Here is a 24548-nt window from a genome sequence, read left to right on the forward strand (position 1 = left end):
AAAATTATGCTGTCATTGTGCAACAAGTAGCACTGACACAATGCCATAATAGTACATTATCCAACGAGCCTATAATGAAGGTAATTAAGAAGTGAGTATGGATATATATGAAACGAGCAGAAGCGAGTTTCATAATTTTCATACGAGCTTCTTAATTACCATTATAGGCGAGTTTCATACCACTTTTTATGCTCGACCATATTTCTAACTTGATATTATTAATTTTTTAGCAATGTCCCATATGTTGTGAGATGTGCGTAGACGCCAAAGTATTGATTTTTTCCGAGGAACAGATGTCCACATTGACCTTGCTAGGCCATAAGAACCTACAGAGATAACATTGAAATTAAATTAGACATTGAAAAACGAGATAACAAATTGAATTTATTTGAATATTATTTACAATTAACGCTAATTATTATAGTAACAGAACATAACCTTCTGCGACAGTATTGGATATCCAGCCTCCGTGAATTTTCGCTAATTCTCTTTCGATTGCATATCCGAGAATAATCGATACTTGCGGTTTTATAACGGTAGAAAGCCTGACCTGTCACTGGCTGAACAGTTGTAACCTGAATCGTCATTGGCTGAAAGACCTGACCTTTAATGAGTAGGTGTACTTTAATGACATGCATTAAAATTCTGCTACCAGGTGTATAATTACTACATTTCGGCATGGTCGAGCATAAATGTCAATGTTACACTGCTCAATCCACCTTTAAAAGTTTGCACCAGTTGCAGATAGCACATAACAATCTGATGCTTCCAAAGTTGGTCTCTGACATTTGCTGAGCATGTAGCTTTAAAACATAAGGGTCGTTACAGTCAACCTAGACTCTTCTTTCCTTAGCAACTACAATCTGCTGTTAAACTTAATTCCTTGTCGACCAAATGGATTTCACCTTTCATAACAGCCCTATAAACAAGACTACCTCCCTTACATTTCACCTAAGAAAGTTTTAACAACTTGCAAAGTATCATGATGAGTAGAGCTAGGATTCGTATGTAGTAATAGCTAATATTTTTAGTCGGTATAGTTTACAAACACTCCCCCACTCCTCATACTTGCCATTCTTGTCATTCAGTACTTCCATTAGTTACCGCTAAGGGTCTTTAATCCTCTAACCACCACTTACAAAACAGTGGGGGATTAAAAGCTGCATTGTCTAGTCCTTGTGACTTTTCTTGCATTTCGAGTCTGTCAACCAGGCTTAAAACCTTCTTAACCGGCATTACATTGACTCAACTATACTCGGCGTCATTCTTAACTCATACTACATATAAGTCCTAGCTCTAATGATGACAAAGGCAAATCTCTAGTTAGCGATAAGTCCAGCTTCAAATTAATATTGATTTACTTAGTGATTGCAAATTGCGATATTTTAATTAAAGTCATACCTAATCCTAGGGTTCAGAGAGTAGGCTCAAATGTATCTGGATCACAGGCACTGACAGTTTGCTTTAATTTACTTTGTCAAAAGTAGGTTCAAACATACCTGGTTTTCAGGTACTGACAGTTATCTTTTATTTACTTTGACATTAGACTAAGCATTATGGTGCTACAAAAAATTCATTTCAATATTTTCGCGGAGATATCTAAATGTCTCCATCATCACTGACAGTGAAAAAGTGGTTTTGGCTCTACTGTTCATCTATCTGTTGGTGTCCAACGATTTCTTCTACGATACTGCATGGATACTGATTGCATTTACTATCTAGGAGTATATTAATCGTGAAATAATGCACATGAAATACATTCATGTTTAATTAATTATTTATAGATCTTTGTATGATATCAGAAGCAAAGAACACGAAATAGATTCAAACCATTTTTTTTAATCTTTTTTCTTAAATAAGGTGAGGAAATGAATGGAGAGACTGCATGTCTTCAGACCACATGTCTCAGAAAAAATTAATTACTATAATGTGCAAAATTATTTCTACTTTCCATTGTGAATATTCTAACTCCAAATAACCTCCAGACAAAGGCAAGTACATTCACCACTCTTAATCAAGAGTGTCTCACGGTTTAAGATTAGCACACCTTATCGTGAACTCAATAGCTACACATGAGCAAACCAAAGTAAAAGCTAATAATACAGGGACATAATTTTATTTTTACTTCAATTTTTATTGTACCTGAGCTTTTGAATGTACTTCACTCCCACCCCTCCTACTAATGAAGTTCAACCGTCCTCCACACAGATACAAGACCACATATACAGTCATAGTAGCCTTACGGTCATAGTAAACAGTACGTTCAAAAAATATGTTCACGTTTTCCAGCGACGAAAGAGCTTTCAATATTGAATCATTTTCGCACAGGTACTGTCGTCCATTTGCCTACGTCGTATCCTGGTTTCCCCCACCAGTTTTTATTCGCCAGCTAGTGGCTGGGCTGTCTTAGCTCTTTTCTGAGAACATTAATTTCTGTTAGGAATTTGACGTCTGCGTAATATTATACAACTGTTTAGAATAACTTAAATAAAAGGGCCTCGTTAAGTAATTAAGTGTCACGTGATTTCCTCCCTTTCTACGACCCTACGACATAACCACTTGGACGGACAGTAGATAGTATGTCTGAGTAATTTTATCTTTTCGGATCGGACAGAAGTGAAGATTGAATTTACAGTATGTAAGATACTCTTTTATAGAGTAGGTGCAGAATTATTTCAACATGAGTTACTAGTACGAAGGACGAAACTGGTAATTGGGATTAGGTACAATAGTCTATAGTGCGATAATATGAACATTAGAACTGAAGTCTGTATCGAAATGAACGGCCACCATTTTCAAAAACGTGTTTAAATATCCTTATTATGATTATTTTTCAATTTAACTTCATTCTCTATATTGTACGCTATGTGCTGTAGACAGTATAATATACACTGCATAATGAATACGTCCACATGGACAGCTCAGTTCGTGAGTAAAGACACTTATTGTTAATACTGTACTGTGTTTTGATTAAACAAAAACCTAATGAAAATGATCAAACTCAAAAGCGCGATATTTCCTAGTTTACCTAAATGGATGAACTACTTTTCTTCCCTCCTATACCTAGTAAAGTGATTTGTTTGTATATTACACCAGTATCATCGAACTCCAGTCGTGGAAGGGGGTAACAAACGGCGTTGATCCAACAGTATAGCCAGGTTAATATTAAAAATGTTAGTAAAAACAAAATGATGTCCCTGTATATCTTAACATTCATGTCACTTTCGTGACATTCTAATGCAGACCTGGACAACTCAACCTACTTGTGACGTATGTGCAGCAAGTGCAAAGCTAGTATGGGGAATTCAGTGTGAAGGCATTGCGAGTGTTCAGTTGTAAGCTTCGAAAGTAAACATATCTTAGTGATGGCTTCTAACCAATCCGTGCCTAGTTTCTTGTCAGTATAGGAGAACCTTTTCCTTTTTGTATCGTGTGATGAAGAGGCAAAAGGTTTACAGTAGTTTGTGGCACTGTAAGTTTCATCTATAACGGCACTATTCTTCGTGCCATGCGAGTATGACAAATATCAGGGAGATGAACGTGATGAGATGATAAAACAGTTAAAGGAGACTTTTCATCATCAAATTAGCGAATATTCTGTTCACTTGAGCTTCAAAATCACTATGTATAGCAAAAAATCTAAGATCATTTACTGATGGGAATTATGCTAAAGTTTTTATTGTGATAGCTGGAGAGGAAAAATGTTAAGGGCCTGTACTACGATCGCCTGTTAAAGCTCCAGATTCGTATACTCCAGTTTAGCAATCTGGAAGTTAAATATTTTGTTCTGTACTACCAGCGGATTTTAACTGCAGGATTGTTATCCGGAAGATATAGTAACATTTTTATTACGTTGGCAATGAAGTTACTGAAAATGTAGTGAAATTTATTGCGTTGGTATACCTTTCCCCGCGTATTTCATGTTTATGTTCCGTGTTTATATGGTACTATTTATTTTGAGGTTTTATTGTAAGCATTATTGTTATTATTTATTATAATGCTGAAGCTCCAGCCAAGAAAATAACAGAGTGAAGAACAGAAAATTACACATACTGTATGAAGAAACTTTACATGGAAGCAAAAGGTAAGATTTTAAAGGTTATGTTTCTTTTCGAATAGTAATAATTCCTACAATATGATAATATTTTGGTTTTAATTAGTAGGCCTAAAGAGGACGGGTGCGGGTTCCAGGAAAAGTGCGTTTTTCTCCATAATCATTGTTTTATTCATGTGTAACTGCACAAGAAGTGTAGGTGGCAATTATTTTTGTATTGTAATTAATATTAAGTGTGCTTTCAGTTTGTTGTATAGCCTACATTATTAGTGAATAGGGCCTATTTCGGTAATTTTTTAGAAATAGTGTACTCACGGCTTCAAATCATGGGTCGAAGGCATAGTAACTCGTTTAAAAAGAAACGTTCACTGATACTGATAATAATGAATGATGTTTTTGGCCTGGGATTTCTAACCAACATTAGTACAGCAAGGTACACTGTTCCTAGCAAATTACCAATATTTCAGTATGTTAGGCCTACGTATTTTACTGTTAGTAAATGGGCGGATATTTTGTATTAGGCCTATAATACCATTCGATCACAGATAGGGCCTAACATTATTTTTTAAAAGAACAGCATGAGGTGGAGAGACGTTTCCACTAAAATGCAATATCTGTTGCTGCTACCAGTTCGACTATAATCACTCACTGTAATGCACATTCAACACCTCGTAAAATAACACAGAAACAGAAGATATTCAGTTTTTTCCAAAGTTTCTATGTACAGTATAGTCATGTTTGATATTGTACTGACAATCGTCCATTAAAAGCTCTTGCTTATTTAGGTATAGAAACTTAGATAAGGGAAAAAGAGAATTACAGTATATCTTCTAATGTTGTAGGTTGCATATGGAATTAACCTAGTTTTACTTCCTTTTTAGTAATATAGAATGAAGCATGGGAAGAATATAGTAACATCAGCACAAATACAAGGACCTGAAAACAGCTGAGAAGCAAATTTGAATTCTTGGAAAAGAACACAAAGAAAATTGCTGCTGCAGAGAGACAATGCAGACTACAAACAATTGGAGCCCCTCCAACTGAAGCAAAACCAAATCCAAACTTAGCCAAGGTAAGTGATTTAATTCTCCTACAATTGAGTGATTTCTCAGTGATTTTTATTCATATTCAATGCATAAGTGCACTTATATGTTAATTTATACAATTATTACATAATAAGCAGAGGAAATTGTATAACACAAGTTTGAATTCTTTTTATTTATTTATTTATTTATTTACTTACTTTTGTTACAGCCGAAGTAGTAACTAAACCAAGTTCCACTGATACCAGTGCAGCTAATAACACGAATGAGGTTAGTGTGTAAGGAATTAAGAGTCAGAAGAAGAGATGATGAGCTTTAGAGATAAAAGAAAATATTAGATTCTTGAAAATTGTTATACAAATTTAATTTAATGTCGGTATTACTTTATAATACTATTATTTCTATTATTACCATTCAGGTTCACAGTGCAATTCTTTAGTTTTTGAAGTGAAACTGGACATCCCAACAATATCTCCAGATAATTTGATTTATACTACAAAACATTCTTTCACATTCTACGTATGATCCTTTTCCAATCTGAAATAGCTGTAACATGTAAACACATTTTCAGCCAACATGTTGAAAATAAAACTAACACACATACTATATGAAATCTGCAGCAAGCAGTAGATAAATTAGATGCAAAAGTTAAAAAAAAAATGTTAAAATATAAATTGTACATAATGATGAAATGGTCACAAGAAATGGATGTCATAAAAACTAAACATCATTGTATTATAATATTATGTGGGATTTGAGTGGGAATTTGAAATTTATAAATGTAGGCCTAAAAATAGAAAGTACACTAAACTGAAGAATTTATTTTGAGATTTCTCTGTAATGGGTTTTTAATTAGATTAGGCCACATTATGTTAAGTTGTATTTCAATTTTACCGTGAGGATTCTCACTTTGAAACTTGTGAATGATTTTTTGTGTACAGAAAAACTGAAAGATATCTTTTCATAAGGTAAAACAGAAACTGACTACACTCTATTTACAATAGAACTATTTGCTTGGTTTTCTCTCTCTCTCTCTTTTTTATTGCAGCTTCACTTTCTTATTGTTAAAAATGAGTTTGGATTAATAGCACGTTAGAAAATACAATACTGTTACAGCTGCTGACTTTGAAGTGTCCACACATTTATGATAAAACATCATCTTTCTCCAGAATTAAATATCTTATGAATTAATTCCACTCTTAAAATATTACAGAGTCAGCTGGTGCAGCAGGTGAAGGTCTTCCACTGTACAGGTATTTACACAGTGTAATGAAAGTAAGTTTTAAGTGAAATTACTGGTTTATTCAGTGTAGGTAGTGTAGGCTAAACTCAGAAAGATCTGAATATAAGCATATATCCCTCTCTTAAATATTTCAGCTGATAATGGGATAATAGCTGATCGAGTTACACCCCAAGGATGCTTAAAAAAAAAAAGAAAGAAAGAAAAAGCAAGCCTCTGAGGAATGCATTAGCCACATTGAAAAATCTTTCTCCATCTGTGAACTGTAAGTTTAATGTTGACTTACTTTTACTTGAGATGTTAGAAATTCATGAACTTCAGTACTATTACAGTGATTTCTTTAAAAAATACATTAGTTGAAAGTTGGATGCTAACATTATAACATAGAATGATTTGAAATAAAAGTAAGTCATATCCTCATGTTTGCAAAGAGATGGGGTTTGGAATATCAAAAGTAAGATTTGGAGTTTTTACATTACTTTTTCCTCCTCTTTAATGGGTGGTCTATCTACAAAGACATCTTCAATTAGTGGCAGAAAGTAAATGCTACAATAATCACCCATTCTTTATGTTTTAACAAAAAATATGTTTAATTTTGTTGACCAGATTTGTTTGACCTGGATGACTGGGAGATTACTTCTTCTCATCCTTCTAATGGAGTGATAATCTCTTGCAGCTGTTCTTGATCCCTGTGGTCTCTGGCCTCTGCTTTATCTGCTAGTCTTCAGGATTAGGTTCGAGTCAGGTGATAATTATTAGCTAATCTAAGGTTTCTGGTTGGGTTCGGGTCTGGTTCAGATCAGGCCGAGATGGGCCGGGCCTAAGAATTATGGCCCGTGCAGATCTCTAACAAATGGGGCTTATAGCTGAAGTTGGCTCTGCCACAGTTTTCCAAGTTTTGTGTATTTGCATATGTATTTGTGTTGTGTTTAATTACAGTTACTATGTACTCTTATGTATTAGCCTGTATATTATTAATTTGTAAATATGACATGTACCATAGCATATATAATGAGACAGTGGATGTGATACATGATTATGCTTATTGTGTCTCCTGAAAAATGTCGTGTTTTGTTCACACAAAATAAATAAATAAATTTTAAATTTAATTGCAGCTATAGTGCATCTCTCTTGTTTTAAGTACACATTCACAGAGTACCTGAATACAATTGAAGCGTCAGCTGGAACAACGTTGTAAGTTACAAAATTTTCATTCCGTGTGTTTCCATGTAATAATGTTGTATGTCATGTTACCTTGCTATACTCCTTGGCTTGCAACTGTCCATCAATGCAGTACGTAAAATTTGTCCACTCAAAAGTTTGCTACCCTCATAAGAACAAAGTTGTACGCATATACACATTTTTGCAGCTACTGTAAATTTGACCAAATATAATTTATAATGTTGTTCCAGCCGACGCTTCAATTAATGTGCCTCTTGAAAAATGTTGTTTTACCATATTTTGCTTATGTAAAATAAATTTGAATTGCAGATACAGTGCATTTTTATTGTTTTATATAGCCTACAGTGTACCTGGTCATAATTTTTAAAATGTATTTATCAAACCTTTGTGTTTGAATCATCTTAGCCTGTTAAGACATCACTGTGAGGGATCCAAGCAATAAAATATATATAAAAAGTAACGATATGAATATGTTTGCATACATGAATCACTAGGCCTAGCGTGAATGAAACAGCTCCCTTGCAAAACATAAATGCCAATTTCAAAACTTTCAGGAAATGAAGAAAAACTGTCACGTCTAAAATTTAATAAACTGTTACAGTTTGTTAAATAATAATACTGTATATAGCAAGCATATCTTAAGTATGATTAATGAAATATGTTAGGCCTACTCCTACTGGTGAGCGATATATGCAAGGAAGGAGAAGGGAACTTGCCACCCTACCACATTATCTCCTGACAGTTGTCTCATGAGTGATGCCTTATTGGTATTCCAATCTATCTTCGGAGAGTTGACTTAAACAACTAGCAGACACAAAATGAAACAGTTCTAGGAAAACTTTAATCAAGACCTATAATATATACATAAAACCTGTATTAAAATACTATTCAGAAGTATTCGTAACAGCATCAAAAAGAGACAGAATCCCTTGGGGGGGGGGGGGGGGAAATAAGCCTTGCACTTAATTACTGGAGCAAATAAAACTACTCCCAATGAAGCATTAGAAGTCATCACTTCAATTAAACCAAGCAGCAAGTGCAGCACTAGCTCGATTGACAACAGTTCCTGCTGTAACTTCGTGGACCCCACAAAAATCTCCTACTGTTGTCAATGTTCTCCCAGTGGCATAGAATCTCAATACCAGTAGTAGTTGGTCCATTGGAGGTAAGGCATTATTTCTGGAAAAATGTATAAACAATGAGATTTGGTTACAACTTTACCGGTAAATCTTTACAATAGCGTTACCAAAAGAAGGCAAGGCTCCCTACAGGATAGCCTGGAAGAGAGAGGTTTGGATGTAGTTTTGACATTTTTTTTTAGACAATTGTAAATATATGCAAATCATACTAATCTGTCACTAACTCGATCTTACGAAAACTTGTCTTTTCCCTTTAATTAGTAAGGAAACACAGTAATGAAATGAATGTGTTGCCCTTCCCTGCCGCCTACCCTTCTATCTCGATAGAGCGATCCCGCCTACCCGTACCTCTCCACCGCACTCCACTTTCACAGCAACTTTCCACCTTTATTTGGGAAATTGGTGTCGGCACTCAATTTTTCTTTCGTTTATGGTACATATGACTTGACTAGAACCCAAATATGTGAATACATTTGTATCTTAAAGTGGTAACGCAATTGTGAAGAAATGGTAGTTTACCATATAAAGGATTTTGATATATTATATACTGTTATTATTTTTTATATAAAAGTATTTTGAAACTGTTATTATTGTAGGTTGCCCTATATTATTATATCAATCACCTTCATACCTTGTAAGGGCAACATTCTAACCTCACTTCTACTGTATTACAGGTTACTGTACTTCAAAGTAATTATTATAGTGCTATTATATACAAAATATTGATGTAATACCTACCGAAATAGTGTAGCTTATTATTAACTGTGTACTTACGAGCTGTGTCTTGTTTCAGTTGATAATTGATTTCATGTAGTAGGTTTCGTTATTCGAAACTGTCTAAAAAAATTTCTCGTCATCCCATTCTTCAAAATTATTTGGACGCGGCGTAATTCGTTTTGCTGTTCTGATATAACGAAGGATCTGCTCCAGAACTTATCATCAGAATCAGTATCAAAATTAAATTGATCCTTCAAATCACCAGCTGTACAACGTGCAGCCATCTTGATTTCAACACCGAGTTCCAACCTCCGGATAACGCCAATCTGCTACTCTGCCTCCCGGATTGCTAATCTGGAAGTTTAGCCTCCAGATTGCACATAACCAAAAGTCGTAGTACGCAATTACAACCCAACTTCCGGATAAATATGCCATCTGCCGGATAAGTTTAAACTAGAACTTTATCCGAGAGTCGTAGTACAGGCCCTAAATCTTCTAGAAGATTTTGAAAATGTAAGTTTGCCTTCAAAGCCAATACAGATAATTAAAAACTCATCGTAATAAAGTTCATCTGGTGTATTAATGTTTAATGGTCTTTCTTGAAACAGAGAAGAAATGTTTATTTTAATTTTGCAAAGAAACATTTGTTTCAGTACTGATGTGAATAATATGATGTGCTGCATATACGGTATATACATGCTTAGTTTTACCTTAATAAATGTTTCTGGAAAAATTCAACCAGTGCTTACAAAAACTTTTGGATACCATTCTGTTTGCAGGATAGCAAAATTGAAGCAGCAGAATTAGAAGAGGAGTTGACACAAGAAGGATCATGGAGTTTATCCCGTGCACCTTTGACTTCTTGTAACATGAGAGGTCACTCTCAATGTACAAAAATCTGTTTTCTAATAGGCGTGAGAACTTCAATATGAAAAACACCGAAGTTGACATTAATCGTTTCCTGCAATTCTCAAGTTTAATATGGATAAAAGACAGAAATTTTATACCTACTTAAGTAATATAGTGAAACTCAAGTTAGTTCTTTAACTGTGTTTTATTTTTTTTTATTTCAAGGTACAAAGTTTTTCACAACTTTTAACAAACTGTTCATATATTCAGGCTTAAAAAACTGCCATATATTTTACTCCATTTAAAAATAAGAAACATTTGCGAGGTGTTATTTTCGAGATTTATATTGATTACAGTGAATATTTTAAGATTTTGTAGAGCATATTTACATTCATATTTCAAGCTTTATAAATGCATATAAATCAGGGCTATATTGAGTACACATAATAACTACTTAAACTTGTATAAAAAGGTTATATTTACAGTGTTCGAATTTGTTTCTCGTTTAGGACATAAAGTTTTCAGTGTGTTATGTTTTCAAATATCTTGCCGTTCTTCATGCAGATTGAACACTTTCTTCTTTCACAGGACATTATTTTGTAACACATGCTTTACACTTTACAAATGTAAAGTTTCTTTCAACCCATAAGCAGTGCTGACTAGATCAGACGCTATGGACAGTACTCTATAACAGAGTCGCCAGTATGAAAGGATAATTCCAAACCTTTGGCGTGAGACAAACTCGATAGCTCAGTGGTAGAGCGCCTGACCGGAGTACAGGAAGTCGCAGGTTCGATTCCTGCTCGAGGTTGTGAAATTTTTCTTTCATACTATGGCATGACTGTGACTATAATAGTATTTAAATTCATTAATACGTCACATCAACGGACGTGTATACGTCACCAAACATCGTAAGATGAAGATTAATTTCCTCATATTAACACAGCAAAGAAGTTATAGGCTAAAATTAATCAGTGATTATGTAAGTGTTAAAAGTGTATATAGAACAATGAAGGCATATAAGTGCTATAACTTATTACTGTTCAAACATGGAATTTCATAAGTGTATTCCTTAATTGAAACAGGAGTTTGTATATTGTGTATTAATTTAATAAGTACCATACAAATTATGTCCTTATGTAAGTTTGGAGTATACATTAGAACATTAAATCTACTGCGAGAACAATCATAAGGTACTACATAAAGTATCACTTAAAGTCGAACAGTATCAGTGGAAAATCTTCAGAATACCATCGTGGATGAATATTATATTCACTGCTAATCTCTATTTTGCAAAGCGTGTGTGTATTTAAACTGTCACCTTACTGACTGAATCAATAAAATGTAAGTTTTATCAATAGTTATTACTCAAACAACAAATGGAAGTAAGAAACTGTAAAAAATTGTAGAAAATTGCAAAATTGTAGAAAATTGTAAAAATTGTAAAATACTGTAAAAATTATAAAAAACTTTGTAAAAATTGTAATTGTAATCTTGTAAAATTTTGACTTGTTCCACATCTTAAAGCTTCATTGTTAATGTAAGATCTATGGAATATAATAAATGAAATGAAATGAAAATTATTGTTCTAATACATTACTATTATAATTTACATGGCTGTGAACAAACATTAAATAAAACTAATCAGTCCTATCTTAGAAAAAAAAATTAAATAATCTTCACAGGGCTCTGGAATAAATAAGGAAAGATGAATAGTCAGAAGCAATTTTGGGCCGAGTTAGGAAAATGTACACATTGTAAAATAAAAAAAAAACAGAGAAACTATCTTATGAATTGCAAGTGCATTCACACTTAGCACATGATTTGAGAGTATTGCTTTGTAGCTTATCCCCAGAATGCAACCAACAAAATGGCAAAATGGACTTTGCAGTCAATCATATGGCAAAATTGTAGCATAGGACTTAATAAACAAAGAGAGAGAGAGAGAGAGAGAGAGAGAGAGAGAGCGCTCGCGCACATGCACACGCACACAAAATTTGACTCCACTTTTCAACAATCAAACGCACCTACACAACAGGCAGAGAAGTTCGAGATGACTCAGATCTAGTAGGCTGAGGATGGTGTGATGAAGCACCGAAACAGCTGTAAGCTGCACAGACTTACATAATTAACACGAGTAAGTCCGAATTACTTATATTCAAGTGTTAAAAGTAGTGTACACAAAATTCAAAATGGATAATAATAATAATAATTTGTAGTAGACCTACTTCTGTGCTCTACACTATCACTCATTATTGATTTAATATATTTTTCATTATTGTGAGTCATGAAGCAGTCCGTAAACATACAATAGGACTTTTGTGCACTACATTAGTAGTATTTAATTTTAAGATTCTTTCAATTGCATAGATTTTTAGGTGTATTAGGCGTCCTTAGGAAATAATAACCAAATACAATAGAATTTCTCATATAGACAGTCCTCTTTCATTGACGCCATTTTCTAGCTTACGCCAGTTTTCCAAACCCACACAGCCAGCAAATCAGTTATTGCGAGCAAACCATGTTAAGCTGTCATGAGGAGTTCTGAGACACTATAAAGCAAAAGTTACATCTTGCCACATCTGATTCTGTGTGCACCTGGCCTTACAATGCTAAATGCCAGCAGAATTGTGTCACTGACTTAGTGCAAACAATTAAAATGCAAAATCCACGCATTGTGTTCTGTGCCAGGCAAAGAGGACACAACTGACTGGGAAAACCCAATGTGCTCCCTGCCATAAAAAAATCCTAGATTGTTAACAATGCCAGTAACTTAGGCTTGACTCATTCTGCACTCATGTAACACTGTCACAGTCAAAATAAGAAAAACTACAATAATTTTACAGTAAAAATTACTGGAACACTAAATTTATGAAGTAACATTCATTATGATAGAAAACTGTTAATGCCAGAAAATACTTCTTTGAGATCAATATAAAATTCCTTACTGGTTTGAACGCTAAAATCAACATTCATCATGAGAGAAAGTTGTTCATGACAAAAGATACTTCTTCCAGATCTATATCAAATTCTTCCCCATGTTCATCACCACAATATCTACCAATTACTTTGAGCAGGGGCATCTCTGCTTGAAGTTTGTCCAGGAAGTCTTTATCCAGAGCATAGCAGCAATGAATGTAAAATTCTTTTAAACAACAAAGGTGTGACGGAAACAAGTTGAAGTTTGTTCCTTTTAAAATGTTAATCCTCATTATCTTGAGAATATTCAGCTCCTTGAGTTTGATAATATGATCGAACACGGCATCTGTTATATTATAACATGCATCTATGTTAAGGTATCTCAGCCTTTGGCATCCATTGCAAATGTATTCTATGCCCTTATCTGTCAGTCCATAGCAACTTCCAACATCCAGATGTTGCAGTCTGCTACACCCAGCACCAATGTATTCCAATGCTTTGTCTGTTATTGATTCACATAAGCTAATGTCAAGGTATTCCAATTTTATGCACTTCCCAATATACTGAAAGCAATCATCATTAACTTCTACGCCACTAACCCCGAGAGACTTAATTTGAGAACAGTTCAATAGAACATTAGTGAGTGCAGCGGGCTCAGGACCATCACGGTAGTCAATTCTCAGAGCAACTAAGTTGGGTAAGGAATGCTTTTGGAATATCCTGGGAATACCTCTTGTTTGAGTTTCTCTAAAGGAAGTCAATGTCAAATATTGCAACATTGTCAACTTTGAGAGAAGTGCCATATCTGTTGTTTGTATGTCTTCACTATAATTACTGTCATAACAAAGGTGTTGCAGCTTACTGCACTCACACAGCAACCTGTGAGCAGAAACAGAGAACTCGCACCTTACAGTAAAAGACATGAGGTGGGGTCCTTTTCTTTCAAGAAAGTACTTCATGTCCTCATCTGAGAAGTTAGAACTCCCTAAATTTATGTTCTGTAGACATGGACAGCCATCTGCAATCGCTTTGAGGACTCCATCTTCAACAAAGGAAAAATATTTATCTGTAAATCCCAACGTGGTCAGTTTTTGGAACTGTCCAAGAAAACTGGCAAATTCTAATTGGTGATACTGTCTTGGAAGAGGGATGCTAAGGTTAACTATGTTCGGGAGATTTTTAACTATGCATTTCAACTTAGCACTGCTTATCTTATGGCTACACTTGAATTCTAGGTGCACAATGTCTTTACAGGATCTACACAAATCGCGAACTAGGATTCTTGTGTTCGTCCCACGTTGTAGCACTAAAGTTCTAAGAGCAGGCATGTTCTTCAAACGTCTTGAAATCTCTTCATCACGCATCTCGAATTCCGGACTGAAGATTCTGTTCTTCCAGAGGGCATCATCTTGAGACACCTCTCTCCAGTGGCAATTCACATGTTGCACAGACATTGCAAGATCTTCATTGTTCAAGTTGGAGAATATTTCTAGCAACAACTCATCTGGCAAATCTGCAAAACTTCTGCCATAGGCCATTGTGTGGGAAGTCTCTTCAAGCTGCAAAAACAGGAAGTCAGTTTGCCACTGTTACAGCTCTCGAATTTGGGAGTGAAATGTTAAATGAACATCATTCTGCGAGTCTGGTGTATACTACTTGTGCCAATCGCATAAAAAAAAAAAAAAAAAAAAAAAAAAAAAACCTTTTTCATTGCATGTTACACAGTACACTTTATTATTATTTTGACTCAGTTTTACATTGATATGTGATTTTCACTATATTTCGAAAGTCAACACCATTCATTTTCTGCACAATTATGCTGTAATTTATACAATGCCACAAATGCCAATGTTACACTGCTCAATCCATCTTTAAATGTTTGCAGATAGCACATAACAATCTGATACTTCCAAAGTTGGTCTCTGACATTTGCTGAGCATGTAGCTTTAAAACATAAGGGTCGTTACAGTCAACCTAGACTCTTCTTTCCTTAGCAACTACAATCTGCTGTTAAACTTAATTCCTTGTCCACCAAATGGATTTCACCTCTTGTAACAGCCCTATAAACAAGACTACCTCCCGTACATTTCACCTAAGGAAGTTTTAACAAGCTGCAAAGTATCATGATGACAAAGACAAATCTCTAGTTAGCGATAAGTCCAGCTTCAAATTAATGTTGATTTACTTAGCGATTGAAAATTGCGATATTTTAATTAAAGTCATACCTAATCCTAGGGTTCAGAGAGTAGGCTCAAATGTACCTGGATCACAGGCACTGACAGTTTACTTTAATTTACTTTGTCAAGAGTAGGTTCAAACATACCTGGTTCTCAAGTACTCACAGTTATCTTTTATTTACTTTGACATTAGACTAAGTATTATGGTGCTACAAAAAATTCATTTCAATATTTTCGCGGAGATATCTAAATGTCTCCATCATCACTGACAGTGAAAAAGTGGTTTTGGCTCTACTGTTCATCTATCTGTTGGTGTCCAACGATTTCTTCTACGATACTGCATGGATACTGATTGCATTTACTATTTAGGAGTATATTAATCGTGAAATAATGCACATGAAATACATTCATGTTTAATTAATTATTTATAGATCTTTGTATGATATTAGAAGCAAAGAACACGAAATAGATTCAAACGATTTTTTTTTTATCTTTTTTCTTAAATAAGGTGAGGAAATGAAATGTGCATGTCTTCAGACCACATGTCTTAGAAAAAATTAATTACTATAATGTGCAAAATTATTTCTACTTTCCATTGTGAATATTCTAACTCCAAATAACCTCCAGACAAAGGCAAGTACATTCACCACTCTTAATCAAGAGTGTCTCACGGTTTAAGATTAGCACACCTTATCATGAACTCAATAGCTACACGTGAGCAAACCAAAGCAAAGGCTAATAATATATCTTAACATTCATGTCACTTTCGTAACATTCTAATGCAGGTTTAGACAACTCGTGACATATGTGCAGTGAGTGCAAGGCTTGTACAGCTAGTAGTGCACATGTAGCTGGTTACGGTATGGTGAATTCAGTGTGAAGGCATTGCGAGTGTTCAGTCATAAGCTTCGAAAGTAAAGATATCTTTGCGATAGCTTCTAACCAATCCGTACCTAGTTTCTTGTCAGTATGGGAGGATCTTTTCCTTTTTGTATCGTGTAATGAAGAGGCAAAAATGTTTACAGTAGTTTATGGCAAGGAAATGCACTGTATTAAAAAGTTTAATCAACAACGGCACTATTCTTCGTGCCATGCAAATGAATATGACAAATATCAGGGAGATGAACGTGATGAAATGATAAAACAGTTAAAGGAACTTTTGATCATCAAATTAGCGAATATTCTGTTCTCTTGAGCTTCAAAATCACTCTATGTATAGCGAAAAATCTAAGGTCATTTACTGATGGGAATTTTGCTAAAGCTGTTATTGTGATAGCTGCAGAGGAAAAATGTTAAAATCTTCTATATATATATATATATATATATAGAAGCAGCAGAATTAGAAGAGGAGTTGGCACAAGAAGGATGAACAATGAAGGCATATACGTGCTATAACTTATTACTGTTCAAACATGGAATATCATAGTAGTAGTATTTATTTAGTTAACCTGGTAGAGATAAGGCCGTCAGGCCTTCTCTGCCCCTCTACCAGGGGATTACAACTATAATATGAACAATAAAATTACAATTAATATTAAATTTACAATTACAATTACAATAAAAATTAAAATACGACAAGATTACCTGATTAATGAAAGCTAGACATTTTATCATAGAAGCTAAGAACAAAGAATATTTTTGTATTTACTGAATTACAAATTAAACCTACAATAACAAAAATCTATAGTGATGAAATTACCGGATATTGAAATATTTTGTGACAGATTAAGAAACAAGAAACCATGTCTGAACGAGTCTCAATTACTGACCAACTGCCTAGTAAGTTTGCGTTTGAATTCAATTTTATTTTGACAGTCCCTGATGCTAGCAGGTAACGAATTCCAGAGTCCTGGCAGGGCTATTGTGAAAGAGGATGAGTATGAGGAGGTGCGATGGAATGGTATTGTTAGTATTGTTTCATGGCGAGAGCGTGTGTTCAGATTGTGGTGGGAAGAAAGGTAAGTGAAGCGAGACAACAGGTACGAAGGAATAGAAGAGTTCAAGATTTCGAAGAGAAGGAGAAGTGAATGTAAATTTCTTTTCTTATCTAGTTTAAGCCAACCTATTGTTTCCAGGGATGGGGTAATATGATCATATTTACGAACATTACTTACAAAACGTACACACAAATTATGAGTACATTGAAGTTTCGTTTTGTTGTCGCTGGAAAGGTCAGTCAGTAAAATGTCAGCATAGTCAAAGTAGGGAAATACAAGTGTCTGCACAAGGGACTTTTTTAAGCAAGAGGGAAGATGAACATTTATCCTTTTTAGCACATGGATAATAGAATATACTTTTCTGCAGGTTTCTGTGATTTGCATGTCCCAGTTGAGATTATTATCCATGTGAATGCCATGATTTTTTACCCAAGAACTGAAAGGGATATGCACTGTACTTACTTTAACAGAGGAAATGTCGCGGTGCTTTACAGCGTCGGTTTGTGTCCTAATATAATTGCTTGTGCCTTTCCAGGATTGATATTAAGATGGAATTTCTTTGTCCATGTCACAATCGAGTCAATGTCTTCGTTCAATTTGTCTATAGCATCATTTATTCGGTCTAAGCGGGAAGAGATGTAGCATTGAAGGTCGTCAGCATACAAGTGATAGTTACAATGCCTTACAATAGATGCAATATCATTGACATATATTGTGAACAACAATGGTCCGAGTACCGATCCCTGTGGTATACCTGATGTTATGTTAAGCCAGAAAGAGCTTCGATTCCCGGATACAACACATTGTTGTCTTTCCCGTAAGTAGGATTCGAACCAACTCACAGCAGTCACTGACAAATCATAAGTGTAGGCTATTCCTTAATTGAATCAGTCATTGCAGAAAGGGGATAGTCATGAAAAACACGAAAATGAGTTAAGAGTGCCATTGTTTTCTCCAGACCTAGACACACATTTCCATACAGAAATGGGCTAAATTTGCTCATTCTCAACGCAAAGCAGAGTATCATAAGCAGCGCAGTCATTGCAGAAAGGGGATAAGTTAGGAACTTACCTTCTTTCTGCACTGACTGACGACGTGACGCAACTGAGTGCCACGGATCTAATAAGTTACGTGCCCATCAGCTGATAAGGAAAATGACAGATAAGCTAGAAGTAGTAAGTGACCCAGGGGAAGAAAACTGTTTTATTAGTGGTAAACATAAACGCAATGAAATTAACTACAGCAGAAATGTAAATAAGAAAAATAAACTGAAGGCAATGGAACGTCAATTCCATTGAGAAGTCTGTAGCAGCCCGTATGGCAGGAGAACAATGTGGGCAAGAAACTACTCATTGTTTGTTTAGACGCAACTTTGGGTCATCAATTTTCAACATTCACAATTTCAAAGACCATACGGCGCACTTCTATTCCTATCATGAAGGTATAGGCCACAAATCTTCAAATGAAGTGTGTTCCTTCTGAACTACATTGAAAATAATGTCCCTTCTTCAGTCAAGGAATTGTATCTTTTCACTGATAACTGTGGAGGGCAAAATAAAAATCATAACCTTAATTCGATTGATGCTTGCACTGACCCAAATGGGGAGATTTAACAAAATCATTCATTGAATAATTTCGAGGGAAAAATTGTTCCGGGGCCGGGTATCGAACCCGGGACCTTTGGTAAATGTACCAATGCTCTCCCACTGAGCTACCCGGGAACTCTACCCGACACCGATCCAATTTTTCCCAAAGGTCCCGAGTTCGATACCCGGCCCCGGAACAATTTTTCCCTAGAAATTATTCGAATTAACTTTACAGGGAGTTATTCCTGAAAGCTTAATTTGCAAAATCATTCATTATTTTCCACAACGAGGCCATTCATTTCTTCCCTGTGATCGCAACTTTGGTGTAGTGAAGCGCAAACTAAGTAAGAAAGACAGGGTATAATGTGCCAGACCTATACAATACCTTGATCCACCAGGCAAACACAAACAACAGATTTTCTGTAGAATCAGTTACTACTGATGATATTTTGAATTTTAAATACTGGTGGCCAGAGTATTGCAAGAAAACCACCTGCTCATTAGACACACTGAAGAAGAAAGGGAAAGATAACAATATGTTTTCTTCAGCACAATTCAGTGAATTTGTTTACTCTAAAGATGATCCAGGATGTGTGACTGTCAGTTTGTTCATTGGTAGTGAAATGAGGAAACACAGATTCTGTATGAAAAAAACCAGGTTCTGGACGCATAGTAATGCCTACACAAAAGCATACAATGGGAAAATTCCCATTAATACGAAAAAAACTTGGAGACTTATCGAAAGTGAGGCAATACATTCCTTTGGAACACTCTTTTACGAAGAGATCCTGAACTGGCCATCTTGTGACAAGGAATCTACAAATGACGTGGCTTCCAACGTCTAACAATACACTCTATTACAATTGAAACAAATGATTTTGTGTAGTACTTTAGTGTATTTTTATTGTGCTCTCCTATATGCAGTTTTTAAGTATTAGTTTAAAAGTAGAGTTTTGATTTAAAACTGTGATATAAAATCACATATTGGTACATTTCTGTAGTAGGAATAATGATTAAAATGCAAAAATAATTATGTATATGGTGACAGTAATGTAGTAATTAAACACAAAAACATCGTTATCATTGTAATCATTAACATTTAGTTTATTTTCAAATATTACATTAGCCCAAAATTGTAAATTATATATATATATTTATATTTAACAATTCCTTGCAGAAAGGGGATAAGTCATGGTTCGAGTAAACAACTTTAAACAAAAATGTTTGAGATATCAGATGACTAACATGATGTATTATACTTCACTATTCATAAACAAAGTAAGAAAAAATATTTAGGTATAATGATTACTCTAGTATTGGAAGAAGAAAACAGTTTTTATTGATTATCTCAAAAGTAAGATTTTATGACTTATCTCCTTTCTGCAATGACCGATTTAATTGAAACAGGAGTTTGTATATTGTGTATTAATTTAATAAGTACCATACAAATTATGTCCTTACGTAAGTTTGGAGTATACATTAGAACATTAAATCTACTGCGAGAACAATCATAAGGTACTACATAAAGTATCACTTAAAGTCGAACAGTATCAGTGGAAAATCTTCAGAATGCCATCGTGGATGAATATTATATTCACTGTTAATCTCTATTTTGCAAAGTGTGTGTGTATTTAAACTGTCACCTTACTGACTGAATCAATAAAATGTAAGTTTCATCAATAGTTATTACTCAAACAACAAATGGAAGTAAGAGACTGTAAAAAATTGTAGAAAACTGCAAAATTGTAGAAAATTGTAAAAATTGTAAAATACTGTAAAAATTATTAAAAAAAACTTTGTAAAAATTGTAATTGTAATCTTGTAAAATTTTGACTTGTTCCACATCTTAAAGCTTCATTGTTAATGTAAGATCTATGGAATATAATAAATGAAATGAAATGGAAATTATTGTTCTAATACATTACTATTATAATTTACATGGCTGTGAACAAACATTACATAAAACTAATCAGTCTTATCTTAGAAAAAAAATTAAATAATCTTCACAGGGCTCTGGAATAAATAAGGAAAGATGAATAGTCAGAAGCAATTTTGGGCCGAGTTAGGAAAATGTACACATTGCAACATAAAAAAAAAAAAACAGAGAAACCATCTTGTGAATTAAAAGTGCATTCACACTTAGCACAGGATTTGAGAGTATTGCTTTGTAACTTGTCCCCAGAATGCAACCAACAAAATGGCAAAATGGACTTTGCAGTCAATCGTGGCGCGCGCACGCACGCACGCACGCACACACACACAAAATTTGACTCCACTTTTCAACAATCAAACGCACCTACACAACAGGCAGAGAAGTTCGAGATGACGCTGATATCTAGTAGGCTCTGAGGATGGTGTGATGAAGCACCGAAACAGCTGTAAGCTGCACAGACTTACATAATTAACACGAGTAAGTCCGAATTACTTATATTCAAGTGTTAAAAGTAGTGTACACAAGATTCAAAATGGATAATAATAATTTGTAGTAGACCTACTTCTGTGCTCTACACTATCACTCATTTATTGATTGAATATACTTTTCATTATTGTGAGTCATGAAGTAGTCATAAACATACAAAATGACGTTTGTGCACTGCATTAGTAGTATTTAATTTTAAGACTCTTTCAATTGCATAGATTTTTAGGCGTATTAGGCGTCCTTAGGAAATAATAACCAAATACAATAGAATTTCTCATATAGACAGTCTTCTTTCATTGACGCCATTTTTTAGCCAGTTTTCCAAACCCACATAGCCAGCAAATCAGTTGTTGCGAGCAAACCATGTTCAGCTGTCATGAGGTGTTGTGAGACACTATAAAGCAAAAGTTACATCATGCCACATCTGATTCTGTGTGCACCTGGCCTTACAATGCTAAATGCCAGCAGAATTGTGTCACCGACTTAGTGCAAACAATTAAAATGCAAAATCCACGCATTGTGTTCTGTGCCAGGCAAAGAGGACACAACTGACTGGGAAAACCTAATGTGCTCCCTGCCATAAAAAAAATCCTAGATTGTTAACAATGCCAGTAACTTAGGCTTGACTCATTCTGCACTCATGTAACACTGTCAAAGTCAAAATAAGAAAAACTACAACAATTTTACAGTAAAAATTACTGGAACACTAAATTTATGAAGTAACATTCATTATGATAGAAAACTGTTAATGCCAGAAAATACTTCTTTGAGATCAATATAAAATTCCTCACTGGTTTGAACGCTAAAATCAACATTCATCATGAGAGAAAGTTGTTCATGACAAAAGATACTTCTTCCAGATCTATATCAAATTCTTCCCCATGTTCATCACCACAATATCTACCAATTACTTTGAGCAGGGGCATCTCTGCTTGAAGTTTGTCCAGGAAGTCTTCCTCCAGAGCATAGCAGCCTTCAACGTAAAATTCTTTTAAACAACAAAGATGTGATGGAAGCAAGTTGAAGTTTGTTCCTTTTAAATCGTGAATCCACATTATCTTTAGAATATTCAGCTCCTTGAATTTGATAATGTGTTCGAACACGGCATCTGTTATATTATTACATGACTGGATGTTAAGGTATCTCAGCCTTTGGCATCCATTGCAAATGTATTCTATGCCCTTATCTGTCAGTCCATAGCAATTTCCAACATCCAGATGTTGCAGTCTGCTACACCCAGCACCAATGTATTCCAATGCTTTGTCTGTTATTGATTCACATACACTAATGTCAAGGTACTCCAGATTTACGCACTTCCCGATATGCTGAAAGCAATCGTCATTAAGTTCAAACCCATTAACCCTGAGAGACTTAATTTGAGAACAGTTCAATAAAACATTAGTGAGCGCAGCTGGCTCAAGACCATCACAGTATTCAATTCTCAGAGCAACTAAGTTGGGTAAGGAATGCTTTTGGAATATGCTGGGAATACCTCTTGTTTGATCTTCTCTAAAGGAAGACAATGTCAAATATTGCAACATTGTCAACTTTGAGAGAAGTGCCATATCTGTTCTTTGTATGTCGTCATTATAATTAATGTCATAACAAAGGTGTTGCAGCTTACTGCACTCACACAGCAACCTGTGAGCAGAAAGAGAGAAGTCGCACCTTACAGTAAAAGACAAGAGGTGGGGTCCTTTTCTTTCAAGAAAGTACTTCATGTCCTCATCTGAGAAGTTAGAACTCCCTAAATTTATGTTCTGTAAACATGGACAGCCATCTGCAATCGCTTTGAGGACTCCATCTTCAACAGAGTGAAAATATTTATCTGTAAATCCCAACGTGGTCAGTTTTTGGAACTGTCCAAGAAAACTGGCAAATTCTAATTGGTGATACTGTCTTGGAAGAGGAATGCTAAGGTTAACTATGTTCGGGAGATTTTTAACTATGCATTTCAACTTAGCATTGCTTATCTTATGACTACACTTGAATTCTAGGTGCACTATGTCTTTACAAGATCTACACAAATCGCGAACTAGGATTCTTGTGTTTGTTCCGCGTTGTAGCACTAAAGTTCTAAGGGCAGGCATGTTCTTCAAACGTCTTGAAATCTCTTCATCGCTCATCTCGAATTCCGGACTGAAGATTCTGTTCTTCCAGAGGGCATCATCTTGAGACACCTCTCTCCAGTGGCAATTCACATGTTGCACAGACATTGCAAGATCTTCATTGTTCAAGTTGGAGAATATTTCGAGCAACAATTCGTCTGGCAAATCTGCAAAGCTTTTGCCAGAAGCCATTGTGCGGAAAGTCTCTTCAAGCTGCAAAAACAGGAAGTCAGTTTGCCACTGTTACAGCTCTCGAGTTCAGGATTAAAATGTTTAATGAACATCATTCTGCTAATCTGGTGTACTACTTGTGGCCAAAAGCATAAAATAAATTTAAAGCATAGCATGTTACACACTACACTTTAATTATTATGACTGTCGGTTTCACATTGACATGTGACTTTCACTATAATTCTAAACTCAACATCTAATCCTTCATTTTCTGCACAATTAAAACATACAGTCATTGATCAACTAAATCCATCAACCAGTATTGGAACAGTGTGATGTGTCAACTGATCATATAAGGGTCAGTCCATCTTCTAAAGCTTACAACAGTTGCAGATAACACCTAACAACCTGAAGCTTTTTACATACATTCAAGGAAATCAGTTAAAGTTCGTCTCTGGCATTTGATTCGAATGTGGTTGTAAAAGATATGGACCATAAACAGTCAACCTAGACTCCTCTGTTTCCTTAGCAACTATAATCTGCTGTCAAGCTTATTACCTTTTCCACCAAATGGATTTTATAACAGCCCTATACTTAACATTACTTTCACATAAGTAGGTTACATCAACTTTCAGAGTGTCATGATAACAAAAGAAAATCTCTAGTTTAACAGTGTTGCCATGAAATTAATTTGATTTACTTTCTTACAAGGAAAAGTGGTGATTTGGAAATGCGATATTTAAATGAACGTTATTCCAAATTCTAGCATGTGCAAGTAGGCTCAAGCACACCTGGATTACAGACCACATAATCAGCCTTTATTTTCTTTTTTTTTTTTCTTCTTTTTTTTCAGTAGGTTATTTTACGACGCTTTATCAACATCTTTGGTTATTTAGCGTCTGAATGAGATGAAGGTGATAATGCCGGTGAAATGAGTCCGGGGTCCAGCACCGAAAGTTACCCAGCATTTGCTCACATTGGGTTGAGGGAAAACCCCGGATAAAACC

The 24548-nt window shown here is 35.0% G+C and overlaps 1 protein-coding gene and 2 long non-coding RNA genes across 15 annotated transcripts in view; 1 reads left to right on the forward strand and 2 right to left on the reverse strand.

The window, feature by feature from the left end:
* LOC138695076 (F-box/LRR-repeat protein 2-like) overlaps positions 1 to 24548 on the reverse strand; it is a 361245-nt gene that overhangs the window by 306286 nt on the left and 30411 nt on the right. For 2 of the 12 annotated variants that reach the window (XM_069819449.1, XM_069819445.1), the window contains one exon: positions 14711 to 23583. The exons of 9 other annotated variants lie outside the window; for them this stretch is intronic. In XM_069819449.1, coding sequence (XP_069675550.1) covers positions 22081 to 23562 — 1482 coding nt within the window. In that variant the 5' untranslated portion in view covers positions 23563 to 23583 and the 3' untranslated portion in view covers positions 14711 to 22080. One more of the 12 variants, XM_069819446.1, reaches the window with a different exon arrangement.
* LOC138695080 (uncharacterized) lies at positions 3711 to 8216 on the forward strand. Of its 2 annotated transcripts, XR_011331049.1 has the most exons (6): positions 3711 to 4084; positions 4936 to 5126; positions 5309 to 5367; positions 6311 to 6350; positions 6475 to 6602; positions 6944 to 8216. It is a non-coding gene; the product is annotated as an uncharacterized lncRNA (long non-coding RNA). The 2 variants fall into 2 exon arrangements; XR_011331048.1 differs by having other exon boundaries at positions 6311 to 6602.
* Positions 8346 to 9866, reverse strand: LOC138695081 (uncharacterized). Its single transcript, XR_011331050.1, has 2 exons — positions 9433 to 9866; positions 8346 to 8698 (listed from the first exon to the last, which is right to left on the reverse strand). It is a non-coding gene; the product is annotated as an uncharacterized lncRNA (long non-coding RNA).

The sequence above is a fragment of the Periplaneta americana genome, chromosome 2 (assembly GCF_040183065.1).
Source record: "Periplaneta americana isolate PAMFEO1 chromosome 2, P.americana_PAMFEO1_priV1, whole genome shotgun sequence".
In the NCBI taxonomy this organism is placed as follows: Eukaryota; Metazoa; Arthropoda; class Insecta; order Blattodea; family Blattidae; genus Periplaneta; species Periplaneta americana.